Source organism: Perissodus microlepis, chromosome 6, assembly GCF_051167445.1.
Source record: "Perissodus microlepis isolate ML-2025 ecotype Zambia chromosome 6, ASM5116744v1, whole genome shotgun sequence".
NCBI lineage: Eukaryota > Metazoa > Chordata > Actinopteri > Cichliformes > Cichlidae > Perissodus > Perissodus microlepis.
Window position 1 is genome coordinate 13,347,725 of NC_140466.1, and position 13,219 is coordinate 13,360,943.

General features: G+C 39.3%; 1 protein-coding gene across 1 annotated transcript; it reads right to left on the reverse strand.

Annotated features, from left to right (window-relative positions):
* Positions 1-2: 2 nt before the first annotated feature.
* On the reverse strand, positions 3-11,264 carry LOC146385250 (voltage-dependent calcium channel gamma-1 subunit-like). Its single transcript, XM_084930868.1, has 4 exons — positions 10,669-11,264; positions 5,128-5,202; positions 2,219-2,365; positions 3-2,078 (listed from the first exon to the last, which is right to left on the reverse strand). Exons 1-4 carry the CDS (start codon positions 10,904-10,906, stop codon positions 1,846-1,848), a joined length of 693 nt encoding a protein of 230 aa, XP_084786994.1. The 5' UTR covers positions 10,907-11,264; the 3' UTR covers positions 3-1,845.
* Positions 11,265-13,219: the final 1,955 nt, after the last annotated feature.

The following is a 13,219-nucleotide window of genomic DNA, read 5'->3' on the forward strand; positions in this document are numbered from 1 at the left end:
AGCATTTCAAGATTGAATTTTTATTACAAACCTATAAAGCAGTATATAACAAACACACTCAAAATCTAACGCATTCCAAACGTTGTTACTGCATGCCTCATTCAGTGAAAAAAAACACTACAAGTACAGGAGGTTCACGTCAACAGCTGCCTCTATTTTAAACCACTGGAACTTTTTTTTTTTTTTTGAGTGACAATACAACTTTAAAGTCAAGTCAAAGAAAACTTATTTTAAAAGTAAATAAACAACTGGATTCTTTCCTCCTCTGTGCAAAGATGGATGCAAGGCTGACACAACAATGACAGTGTGGTTCTTCAGATACACCACATGTCAGCACAAAACGGTCTGAAATATGAGCTCCTTGGTGCTCGAGTGTTTGCACAGAACAGCAGCCATTTCGTGAGTGACTTTGAGAAAAGTAAAAACAAATATTTAAGAGCCTTTCTGTGTGTCACATAACGTCAGCAGCTATATAACCTGACTTCTTTTTATGTTGTATTTAAAAAAAAAAAAAAAAGCCCATTAGAGGAGAAGTTCTGTAAGTGTCTGGCTGCGAGCTTCATGCTTCTTGTTCTCTTTTATATCCCCTTGGTTGGTGTTGCACAATACAGGCTACACAGAAAAGGTTTATTCTAATAATGTCCTGTACATTTTTGCATTTTAAACCCAGGTGACCTAATTTAGTTCAAATCCCCCACCAAATAGGATGGCCACTGACCAACTTTCACTCCTTAATGTGGACTGTTACGCTGTTACAACTGAATTATAAACTGCAAGTAAACATCAGCTGAAGTCCGTGCTCATAATCTGAAAATATAGTGCAGCTCCGTCACTCTGTTAGTTTGCCGCTTGCACATTGTGTGATTGCACAGCGTGACCTCATTTGCAACTGAAATAAAATTCAATTGGCGCTCATCTCTCTGAAACTCTGCATGTAGGGTTACAATTCAGTAAAAGACCATGAATCTGTGGCTTTTTTTTTCTGTTATCTATGCTAACAGCGTGTATAGATGCAAATGGACATTCGCCACATGGGTCAAATGGGTCATAACAACACATGAAAATGAACAGAGACATGTTTTGTATCAGTTTGGCATGGAAGCTGTCAAGGCCTTGTATGTGCACCTGCTAGAACTGAACCTTTTCCAACATGACTGGTGCTGCAGACTTTGGGTGTTTAGCATTCAGCTTGCTACAGACACATACACCCAGACTCTGAGCAAGTAGTTTGCTCAAAGCTTTCCTTTACTCATGAAGTTCTGGACTTAATGTGCAATTATTTAACTTTAAATGATGTTTTTTCTTTCTTTTATTTATCATTAGAGATTTACAGTTTAAGCTATAGGCTAAAAAATGACTTAATTGACAGTATAAGAGGGCTTCTTGGAGTGATGCCATAAAAAATACAGAAGCACATTAGCTATGTACATGATATCATACATAATGCAGTACATAAAATCACCTGACCTGGGTGTCAGGCCATTAATGCTCAAAATGTTTGTCTTTTTAACTAAGGAGTGACACATGGGGGAACTAGTAAGACCATGGTCATAATACAGTAACTTTTCACCAGTAAAAACATGCCAGCACTAAATCATGAGTTGGAGGGGAAAAGGAATATCTTAAAAAATACTACTAAATCCCATGTGGGAAATGTAAGCTCTTAGTGACGAGTAGAGCAGGTTTTAAGCAACTGTGGCCTACAACACAAAATTGCAGGCATTACAAAGGGCCGCTCTTTACGCTGTGGTTTCTTCTCTGATGACAAGCTGATGTCGTTGAATCTAACATCTGTATTCAAAAGACAAGTCATTCTTTTCCTGCATTTGTCCGTATGTCTTGCTATCACTCAACTTGTTCCGGCTCGGCGTCCATGCAGGTTTCCCATGGATTCCTGGGCATCTGAGGCATGGAGAGGAACAAGAGTGCAATGCCACAGAGAAAGAGGAGGACAAAGCCAGTGCAGGCACAAGCAAAGGACCAGCCGTAGTAGTATTCGATCCAAATTGTCTCCTCGCTCTCGATCATGCGCTTCACTGACTGACGCATCACCTCCAGTGAGATGAATGCACAGAGACCTGAGAAAGAGAGTGATGCTTAAACATTAGACACGGCTTATAGTAACACCTGTGGCACCCGCAGATTCCCATGCTCGCCAAATATGAAACACACACTGAACATAAAAGCAAAATCACTGTGAAACAGAAACTGAACACACCTGCAAATGCAAAAAACATGCCAGCAGGTTTAAGGAGGTAGTCTCTTTTTTTGCCTGTACCAGTACATGAGCCCAGCACACAAAGAGAGCCAAGGATCATGAAGGCCAGACTGAAGATGGAGATGGCTGCAGCAGAGATGTTGTACTCTGGAAAGACAAAAAAAAAGGTCAGAAAATGGTTCCCATGAAAAATGTCAGTCAATTTTACAGTCATGTTGTGAAATTTCCTGGATCTGCCACTGACGGATTAGTGCATCTGTGAAAGTCTCATTAATGCTGAATGACAAAGACATGACCTGACAGGCAACAAATGTAGATACTTTAATACTGAAGTGTTTTTTTCTTCTACTTGTAGGCAACAGAGCTCCAAATCTGCTGTGACAAATTATTATTAACCTGTCATCCATGCCTGCGCCTCTTCAGGTTTTCTCGCTTTTCTTGTCTCTCTGTTGTCCATGAAGGTTTTTGGGCTCCAGTAGAAGACAATAATGCTTTTTAAAGAAACGAACTATATACTTTAATTTCTATTTATAATTATAAAGCAACTAGAAAGTTAAACTTTACTCAAAAATTAAATAAACATTTTTTTTAATTAAAAGACAAAATAATCTTTTTTTTTTTTTTTCGAAACTTTGCTTACTTTTACATCTAAAGTCTTTTAGTTTTAGTTGGTTTAGTTTAGTTAGGTTTAGTGTACGATATCACGAGATTATCGTACACTAATTTTGAAGTTGACTGTGTAAAAAATTGTCTCGTTTTTTCTGCTGAAATTTTCTCCAAAGGGTTTTTCTTGACATCAAATGCGAAATGTGTCCATACGTGTACTCTTGTCGCATTTTGTAGCATTCATGAGAAGCTCATGAGTGTGGGTGCTTCCCACCTTGTTTGTTGGCGACAGATCAAACATTGCGTGTCTAACCTTGCTGCACAAGGTGATTATTTCTGATTGGATCGCTTCAAAACTTGTCCCGCCTCTCTACATACCTTAATTCTTTGTAATTGGACCTCATGTAACCAGAATATTTTCGTCTCGTTTTTATTCGTCCACGCAAGTCTGAGCACATTTCATCATATTTTTTTGTCCTTGTGGGTTGTTTTTTTATTTAGTTATCGTCTCGTTTTCGTCAAAAAAAGAAGTTTGTGAATGAAAACTATGGTGAAATTACTTACCCAACGAAATTAACACTTTGGTAGCTGAAAGTATTGTTATTTTGTGGTATTTGGTACTCTGGTTAGTTTTTAGGAGTAGCAGGGCAGATTTAAAGTACGCCAGGGTCATGATAACAGGGTGATATTATTGTATGGTGATACTGTATAACTCACCATTTGTATTTGAACAGGCTATGTCAGGTTTTGGCTATCTGGGCCTGTGACTAGATAGCTAACAACCTGGGGTGGATGGATGAATGAATGCTTTGGGTCTTTTTTAGTTCCCCCCCAAAAAAACACCTGCTAACTTCTCCATTGCTTTTATTATAAATACAAGGTCTTTGAAATTGGGTGCACTAATATAAATGGATTCTGGTCTTTCATTTAGAGTGTACAACAGCAGCTGGCTAGGTTTCTGAGCAGACAGGTAGATAGGAACCCAGGCCTTTGATCTGTAGCCTGTTTGCCTGTGAACCATACCCTAGGGAGAGAAAGGCACCCCTTTGGGGGGGAAAAGCCTTCATCTTCTACTGGCAGGGGAGGATGGGCTGCACCCTGAACAGCTCTTTAACATAAACCATGTGTGTTAGAGGTTGGTGTCTAACTCAAGTCTGCAAAACCATGGATTCTCACATAGCGTGAGCAACATAGACATCAAAAAGCTTTCTGCATTTTATTCATACAGCACTTGCTTCACTGCACTGCTCAGAAATTTTTCAGCCTGCAGAAACATGAACTTCTCATGTGCTAAATTTAACCCTCCAACACAGAAAGGGGCAGTATTATGAGAAACTGGTCAAGCCACGTTCAAATTCACAGTGTTGCTACACATTGCAGTGATTGCTGTGAGATGTATTAATCTCTTTGGCAAGGTTCCTTTCTTTTAATGTGTACTGGAATAGGATTTATTTTTATTTTTTGCTATTGAGCGTACACTTTATGTCACTCTCCAAATTTAGCAGATTAGGTATGAGTACACATTAATACATACAGTATCGGATGCATCAATATATCCACCCTGCTGAAAGAGACAGTTTAGAAAGAAACTCCAAATGTCTGAGCCCATTAACCTGATCATCTCTTTTACTCTCAAATTTTCAAATTTTCACTTCATTTACATTTTTACTGGGAGCATCCCTACATGCCCTAAAGTAGCTCACTGACCACACCTGTATGTTCAGACCACTAACGGCCTCTGCATGGGAGGGCTGATGTACAAGGAGGAGAAAACATACACAGCTGAACAAATGTATGTACAAGATATATTTTGCTAAAGCACAAAATTTCGGGACTTATCCACAGCTTCTGACCATCAGGGGAAACAACAAGAACTTGAAAAACTACTGAGGCAGACTATTGCATGTTATACAGAGAAATTGAAAATAGATATTGGTCAGCTGGAGAAAGAAAGAAACAAAAAAAGAAACAAGTCAGATTTCAGATAGGATTTCTCCCGTGAGATGTTCTGACATTGATAGACGGTCGAGTCTGCCTGCTGTGACACTGCCGACTGTGCTGTGGTCAGATGTGAAACATAACTGAAAACTTGAACCCACACGGAGAAAAGCAGCAGCAAGTGAGATTATTTGGAAAATCGCGAAGCAACTGCTACATTTGAACTCGTCTGATGTTCACTTCACACAGAGGAAGGAACATTTTTACTACATGAATTCAGAGATGAAAGCAACTTATTATTCCAGTGTTTTAAGACAGAATAGGCCGAAGCAATTGCCAAAGGGAGCGAAAACAAACAAACATACCTTTTTGTGTTTTATATTCAAATATCTCAGCATCCTGTCCTGGAGTGAAGTGCCTGAAGTAAGTGCAATTTTCTTCTGTGAAAAGAAAAAAAACAAAGCAAAACCATATTTAGTTTAATTTTCTCTTCAAATCTGCACAGAATATTTGTACTCCGCTTTGTACCAGCACATTACGATAAAAACACAACATTAAAATACAGATATTACATCCACATGTTGAAGGTAAGTTTAAAATTGATTATTTTTAGTGCTTTTGGAGTTCTAATGCTCTTATTGGGAAACTTTTGATTTTACAGATTTTTAAAATCTTGCAAAATTTTATTACAATAACCTTAAATGTCTTCATATGTAAATAAAAGCTCTACTGATAAAAGGCGAGAGACGCATCAAGAGGGTTGTGAAGCACAGACATGACTTTAATTAATAATTAGTTAATTCAGTTGGGACTCTGATGGGAGCCTTTAATTGCACACAGCTATGATGAGTCAGTGTGGTATTCAATATGTTGCTATGTATGACCAAAAACCTTCCCGGACTTGAATCTAGATGCTCAGTTTTGACCATATAATCTGCCAGCAAATACACCAAATTGTCATAAAAGTGCTTTTACCTTGTGTTTGTTTGTCATTGACTGGGTTGTTTGGTTGTTTTTAAATTCCTCTCAGATCAAGGTCATATTTGTCAATGCCTAATTTATGTTTTATGATTCATTTTTATTTGACAAAATTTCTGTTTCTAATAAGACAGTTTGTTTTTCTTCTTTCTCAGGTTTGCTCCACAATTGTTTGCCCCATTAGCTGCATTCACCTTTTGTCACACACCTTTGGAATATGGTACTTGTATTAAACACTTCACTTGGTCTCAGCTATAGCTTCCATTTTTTGTCCAAAAGGGATTTTACATCCCAAGATAATGTTACAATTAAAAGTGGCTTCCCTGCAGAACTTTCTCCTTTGTGTGGTTTGACTGTGGTTGCAGACATCGAGTTCAGTTTCTGTCATGCAGACGAGGTGTTATGCCTTAGGGATTTGCAGATATAAAGCCAGGCGTTATGCATTATGTGATCACATAGTTGTTTGAAAGAAGAAGAAGTCTTTGATGCTGTGCCAGGTAGAAATGTTATCCTTTTTAGAAACAGGCTTGGTGTACATACAAAACTTGATTACATTTGATGATCTACCACATTTTGGCCATTGGGATATTTGGCCAAAACATCGGGAAATACGATCATTCAAATAATTAAAAACATTTGAATGATCATATTTGCTCAAATAGTGAGAACATTTATGCATGCAGCACCAGATCATCAGTTCTCTCATGCACAGTCAGGTGCATGTCCGTGATCTCGACGGTATGAGGGCTTAACACACAGGCACATTCCTTATCCCAGTTTCCACACGCGCTCATCATGGGAAGTGAAGTGCTTTCATGTGAAAATATGAAGTACTGCATGGTATGATTTTATGGTAAGAGCTTGATAGCTCATGCTGGGATAGCATTGACATTCTCATATTTCTCAAGAAACTGAGCTAAATGGGATGTCAGGTGCCCCTAAAAGGAAATAACAGGGTAATTTGGTGTAACAGGCGCAAATAGTATTTATGAATCATATTTTTCCAAGTCAAGTCAACAGTGCAATGTTCACACAAAGCTCCTTTGAAATGGCAAGCTTTTAAAGCCATGTGTCATACTGTGTGGGCCTACATGCAAAAAATAAATACATAAAAACGTTTTTTTATGAATGAGGACAGGGACTGGCCATCAAAGAAAGGAAGAAAAAAAAAAACAGTGGTTGTTACTAAGCAACAAGCGCTGCTGTTTTTCACTGGAGAATGTGATAGAGGTTTGTCACCTACTTGTATTTATTGAGTCAAACCTCGCATTAAAAACAGATGCTGGCCTTTGAACCCCCAGGCCCCCCAGCCACCCCCCCCCACTCCCCACCCCCCGGCCGCCGCCCACACACACACACACACCAGCCTAAATACATAATGCTGATCAACGTCAGTCATCCACCAAAACATAATAATAAAAAAACAAAAACACATGGTCTCGATGTTAGAAAGTGTTTCATGATTATGTTCATTAAGCTTAAGCTTAGCAGGTTTATTCCCACATGTGACTGTGTGTGCTGCCCAATTAAACTTACCTCAGAGTGCATGTTTTTATAGAAATGTGAGGAAGAACTGTTGGATAAAAATGTATCTGTTATCATCTGTGGAAGCATGCTACAACAAACCCAGAGACACACACACACACTAATCCAATTTTGGGTTACTTGTTGTTAGTCCTCGTCCTGCCAGGCTGTTTTGACGAGCTCTATAAAGCCTCCCTTTTTCCAAATAGGGCTGTCCGCCATCTTTCGACTGACAAGGCGAGGATGCAGGATTAGCAGCGTCTCTGCACATTGTCATGTCAGAGCAGCGTCTTTCCTCGCATTGATTTGTGGTGTCAGTTCATTTTTGGCTACATTTGGCTGTCAAAGCCTTCCTCATTCTTTGCTTTATCAGCTATGACTAGTGGAGTGTTGTTGCAGGGTCAAGAAAAATGTACATGTCAACAAAATTACTTTCAGTAAAGGTCGATCAGTGGCTTCTTTCAAACTTTTGTTACTACTTTGCTGCTTTTGCATGGAAATGTGTCCTAAAGATGAAAGGTGCACTTTTCCCTTCTCTGTAATACTCTGCTAATCTAAGCACCCTCTTTGCAAATGCATAAAGCTTTGATCCCACTACAAACCTCAAATACCGCATGGATGCATGCCTATTTAGGTCAGAAAGGCATCACTAGCACCCTTTCCCCATATACAATGCCCATCCCTTGGTTGCTATGTTGCATGCCTATATAGGCAAAATACCATTGATTCCATTGCTTTTTTGGGCTGTGAATCCCATCCTCGGGGAGTGTGAAGTAATTTGAGTGGTGGGCTGCACGGAGATGCGTAGCTGCAGGAAGGTCTTGAGGGAACAGGCCGGTGGGAGAGCAGGGCTTAGAGCTATGCCTGACTCTTTCAGGCGGCCCCGTCACTCAGAGGACTTGGCTTGAACACTTGACCCTCACGCGGCACAGCTGAGTATTTACGTGGCCTATATTTATAACTACAGCGGGTGTTTGCTGAGCAGTTTACACAGTAATATATATATTTTTAAAATCTCATGTTTTTGGGAACAGTTTTAAAATTGCTTACGCTTTTGCCAATAAAATGCTGTCACATAATTGTTGTTGTTTTCAATACTATTGAAAATTAAACATAGGGTGAAAAACTTGGAAGCGGCTTGCCAGAATATCGGATGTTGCACATTAAGACTTAACAGCTCCGATACTCAAAAGACATATGCAGTTAAATATAAAGCAGGATAATGCCAACAACTAAAATATTCATTAGGTTAATTTGTTACTTTTTTCTCAAAGCTGGTACTACATGTCATGTAAATCTTTATTGTACACTTAACTTGATTTTATATCACAGTCTGTGCTTTATCAACAGCTGATACAAATAACAAGTCAACCCATATTTTCCAGTTGAGTCTCTCTCAGCGAACACCATCTCACACGCTGTTCAAGTCCTGTGTTGGATCAGAGTTTGACACCTCTCTGAGGACAAGTGGTTATGATAAACAATATTGTTCCTGTCCAAATACAGTGGGCCTGGGGAAGCCCCTGGAAACACGGGACTTCTGCCTGTTTTTATTTACTTCTTCTAAAGCTATTTGCCAAGTGAAACGGATCTGTTTCATTTCAATGACTGTAATATATTGCATTGTCCAAAATTATTCCAGATCACTGCTTTCACTGTATAGTTGTTTAAAAGTCAAAAACTGCACATGAAGAACCCAACCCAAAAACATTTGTCTGTTGGAGTTGCTGTCTTAAGAATTCCCTGTGTGCCTGGGCGGGTCACACTTATTTGGAATATTCAGCACATGCCTGCAGCAACGAGCCCCCCTCAGGCATCTCACTTGCTCCTGAGATGGCCCTGCAGTGCAGACAGTGTCTGGGATTCCTAAAAGTTGCAGGCTGCCACAATCAGGTTCTATTTGTAAGTAGTATAAATTTGGTATGATGTCTGGGCATGCTTCCAAAATCTCATATAACTTGGGCAGAGATAACACTTAACAGTCAGATAATAGTTTTTCAGATAATGTTCAATTACCCATTTGCCCCCAACAGTAGCGTAACTCTCACTCCAGATCATTGGCACCATGAGTCTTTGCTTGCCAACAACGGCTCAGCACTTCTTTTTTAATTTTATTACATTTTATTCAGGCACCTTTAACAGCATGTGGTACCACATCATGTTTATTTGGAGACAAGACATGCACACCAAGGTGAGCCCTTTGTAGGGTATGAAAATGCATCACCTATAAACTGTGGTGGGCAAAGTATTTAGACCATTCAGTTAAGTAAAAGTATTAATACCAGTGTAAAGTGACATGTTGAGTAGGCTGGTGTAAGCATACACCACTGCAAACACAATCCAGAAGCAGAACAGCCTCCATTTGATGTCTCCGTGTTATATTAAATGTACCGACATTTCTATTTCTATTTGATGCACAAGCAGCATTTAAATTGGATCATTTTGTGCTGTTTTCACCTTACCTGCCTTGTACAGACTGAAAGATCCTTAATATGTTAAAAAAAAAGATGAGTTTTTGAAATGAACATGGCCAAATTAAAAACTTTAATTTCCCGTGGCTGTGGCTGTGGTAATATTAGACTGTGTGAAATCTATCTCAAATGTGTCCTCAAGTAAGATGTTTGAGGAAAGGCTTTTCATCACTTTTCATGGAGGCTGCTCTATCCAGTTTCTCTGTATGTCAGGGAGCTCCAATGCAGTGTCCATATCCATATGGGTATTATTATCAGCTGTCTGCAGGTTCTGTGGCAGCTGACTTTACTAATAAGATTATCTGTCAGAAAAGAGGAGCCAACCATCAGGATCAGCTGTTAGTCTCTTGAGACTCTTATGCTTAGATTTCTCTGGCTGATGTCACATCTATCTACTGTTATCTCATGTCAACACTTTACATCTATGGTTGGTCATAGTGGTTGGTCATTCTGGGTGCTGTTTATTCCAAGACCACCAAGATAGTTTAAACACAGGCTAAATGCTTCGACTAATATTTATATTACACTACCGGCTACTTCTTTAAAACACATTTCAAAGATGTTTCAGAAGTCTAATCAAACAGGCCCTGAAATGCTGTCGGCACATAACAATATGTATCCAGAGGAAAAACAAAAAAAAAAGAAAAAACAAGCTGAATGCATGAAAGGACTAAAACATGAGGCATACAACAGGATGTGTTTGTGTTGCAAAGGGAAGTTTAGAAAGTCATATGACATGTCTAGTGATCCTGCATCAGGATCTCTATTCTTAGTAGCTTCATACCTTAAAGTAGCATCTTACTCGCATGCAATATTTTTCCAAAAAAGACTGAACCTTTGGAGAGATAGCACAGCCACAGAGACTGAAAACTGGCTCTCAGGTTCACTTTCATGCTCCAGTTGCAAGAAGTTTTCTCTCAGATTTTCTCTTACCTCCAGGCAGGCTGATGGGTCCGCAGCCGTGCCCTGCGTCGTAGTGTTCTGAGCTGATGTAGATGTACTTCTTGCACAGCCTCCACAGGCCGAAGTGGGCCGCCTCACAGGTCTCATTGAGTTTCTCCACCTTTGGGCTAAGAACTGCCCAGTGGTCCGTTACCACTGCCGTGAACATGCATGCCATACCCACCAGCAACACAAAGATGGCAATCTTAATCTTTGTACGCTTGTGCATGTTCGCAGGTGGTGAGATTTCTGTTCAGTGAATATTTTCCCCCTGATAAAATAGGAAACCTTAATAAAACTGGATGCTCTGCAATGTAGACACACTGGTCTGTGTCCTTAGGGCTTCTTTCCTCAGTGACTGCAGCACAAAAATCTCTTCTCCTTTTCTCTCACCACCCAAGACTAGTATCTTCTCTCCTCCAGTCACAAATCTGTGCTTCTGGTTGGAAAGGAAAGGGGCCAGACGGCTCTGTCCTACTTTCAAGTCTCCTTTCCCCTACTCACTGTGAGGTGCTGCACAACTCAGGGGCTGCAAGTTTAGATAAACAGCTGTTGAGGTAGATCAGGGAAGTTGATGACCAAAGTGTCTACCATGGTGGGTAATGGGCGTAGAGGGGGTTGCAGCATGTGCTGGTCAGTGTTTTTCAGGGGCGGGGGGATGCTATAAATGTGATCGGTGAGTCAAGTTGTCAGGCTGTCTTCTTATCTGGTTACACCGCCAGTGGGCGGAGATGTGTAACGTGGACTAACATTTGTCTCTTGTCTTCACATTCACATGAGAACTATTAAAGTAAATGTCTCAGCTTTGGAAATATAGTTTCCCCTGCTTCTCAGTTTCATTCATCACACTGTTTGTATCTTAACTCTACCTCACCTTAACACTGCGTCTGTGTGGATTTGTCTCTGTAAACTATTTATAAGGAAAAAGTGGAAGTGTTTACAAAGAGCAGCAACTGTGTTTCAGCTGACAAGAAAAGCATTTTCCCCCTGGAACAATAACACTTTTAGTCTTCCTGTCAGGAGGGATACTTAATGTGTCTTATGTACTTCATATAAAATTTGTCATAATTTTTCATTTTCTTTTATAGCTGAAAATGTACTTATTTTCTATCATTACAGTATTAGCAGCATACCAGATATAAACAAAAAAAAAACAAAAACAAAAAAAGAAAAGCAAAAAAGAATAGAGAATAGAGAGGAGAAAAAAAAAAGACAAAAGGTGTGCTAATCCCGTTGATTCCTCTCCGACTGTAAGTCATGTTGGCACGGTTTTTAAGAGTTGGCCCACTTCAAGTCTCTTTAAAAGACTTGTGGCCCACTTTTTCCCTGGCGTGAGCAGAGACACCAGTGAAAGTCAAAAAGTCGTCACAGCAGCAGAATAGAACAGTGAGAGATCACTGCAAGCTAGCACACGCACATACACACACACACACACACACACACAGACACGCACACACACAGACACACACACACACACACACACACACACACATGCACACACACACACACAAATATGAGTGAAGCCTCCAGCTGACAGATCAGTGACCAGCTACACCCTTACATGTTTCCCAAAGACTTTCAAAAAAATGACATTACTGTATTTAAATCTGCTTCTCACATTGTTTCTGTTTTGTCCCCATGTGGCCAGTATTCCTATCAGTACTGATATCACTCTGAAGCTAGTGGAAATTTCATCATTTACTTTTATAGATAATCCATTGTTAGCAATGATTTACTGATTCACTTGTAAATAAATAAATGAAATAAGCAATTTCATTTATTTATTTATTTATTTATTTTGTCTAAAATGACTGCATGATAAGTCATAATTTGTCAGGTAAATAATTGACATTTATCATTGATGAATTAAACATTCATGGTTACCCGTCTGCCACAAAAAGTGTTTAACTCTCTCCTACTTTTAATCAAACATCCTGGTATTATATAATTTCGCAGGACGAAAGAAGGTAAAGAAGGTAAAAATAGCAAAAGTGAGTATTCAGTACTACCTAAACAGATTGTAATGTATTATTGTTCTGTAATGTGTTATTGTAGGCTCTACCTCACAATATAAAGCGCCTTGAGGCGACCGTTGTTGTGATTTGGGGCTATATAAATAAAATTAAAATTAAATTGAATTAAAGGAAACTCAATAAATTCAAACTTCCATTCTTGTATTACACAACTAATAATAGATAAAAATAATAGATATCAAGATAATAATAGATAAATAAAATAGAAATATAATGGGGCACCACCAATGCATCACAGAAAGAGGAATCCAGGCTCAAAGACATTCAATTCAGTTCAGTTTTATGTTTATAGCACCAAATCACAAGAACAGTTTTCTCAAGGTGTTTTATATTGTAAGGTAAATGTAGCAGAGAAAACCCCAACAATCAGACGAGCAAGCACTTTGGTGACAGTGGGAAAGAAAAACTCCCTTTTAACAGGAAGAAACCTCCAGCAGAACCAGCGGAGGGGTGACCGCCCTTCCCTAAGTCTATACGCCACAGCCGTTTAGGGTGAGGGGAGGAAGACA

What these genes read in the sequence shown, in the direction of transcription:
- LOC146385250 (XM_084930868.1), bottom strand. Translation starts at nt 10,906, where the DNA reads ATGCACAAGCGTACAAAGATTAAGATTGCCATCTTTGTGTTGCTGGTG. An exon ending in ACCCATCAGCCTGCCTGGAG is followed by an intron (nt 5,203 to 10,668) that starts GTAAGAGAAAAT and finishes TTCTTTTCACAG; the next exon opens with AAGAAAATTGCACTTACTTC. An exon ending in TGAATATAAAACACAAAAAG is followed by an intron (nt 2,366 to 5,127) that starts GTATGTTTGTTT and finishes TTGTCTTTCCAG; the next exon opens with AGTACAACATCTCTGCTGCA.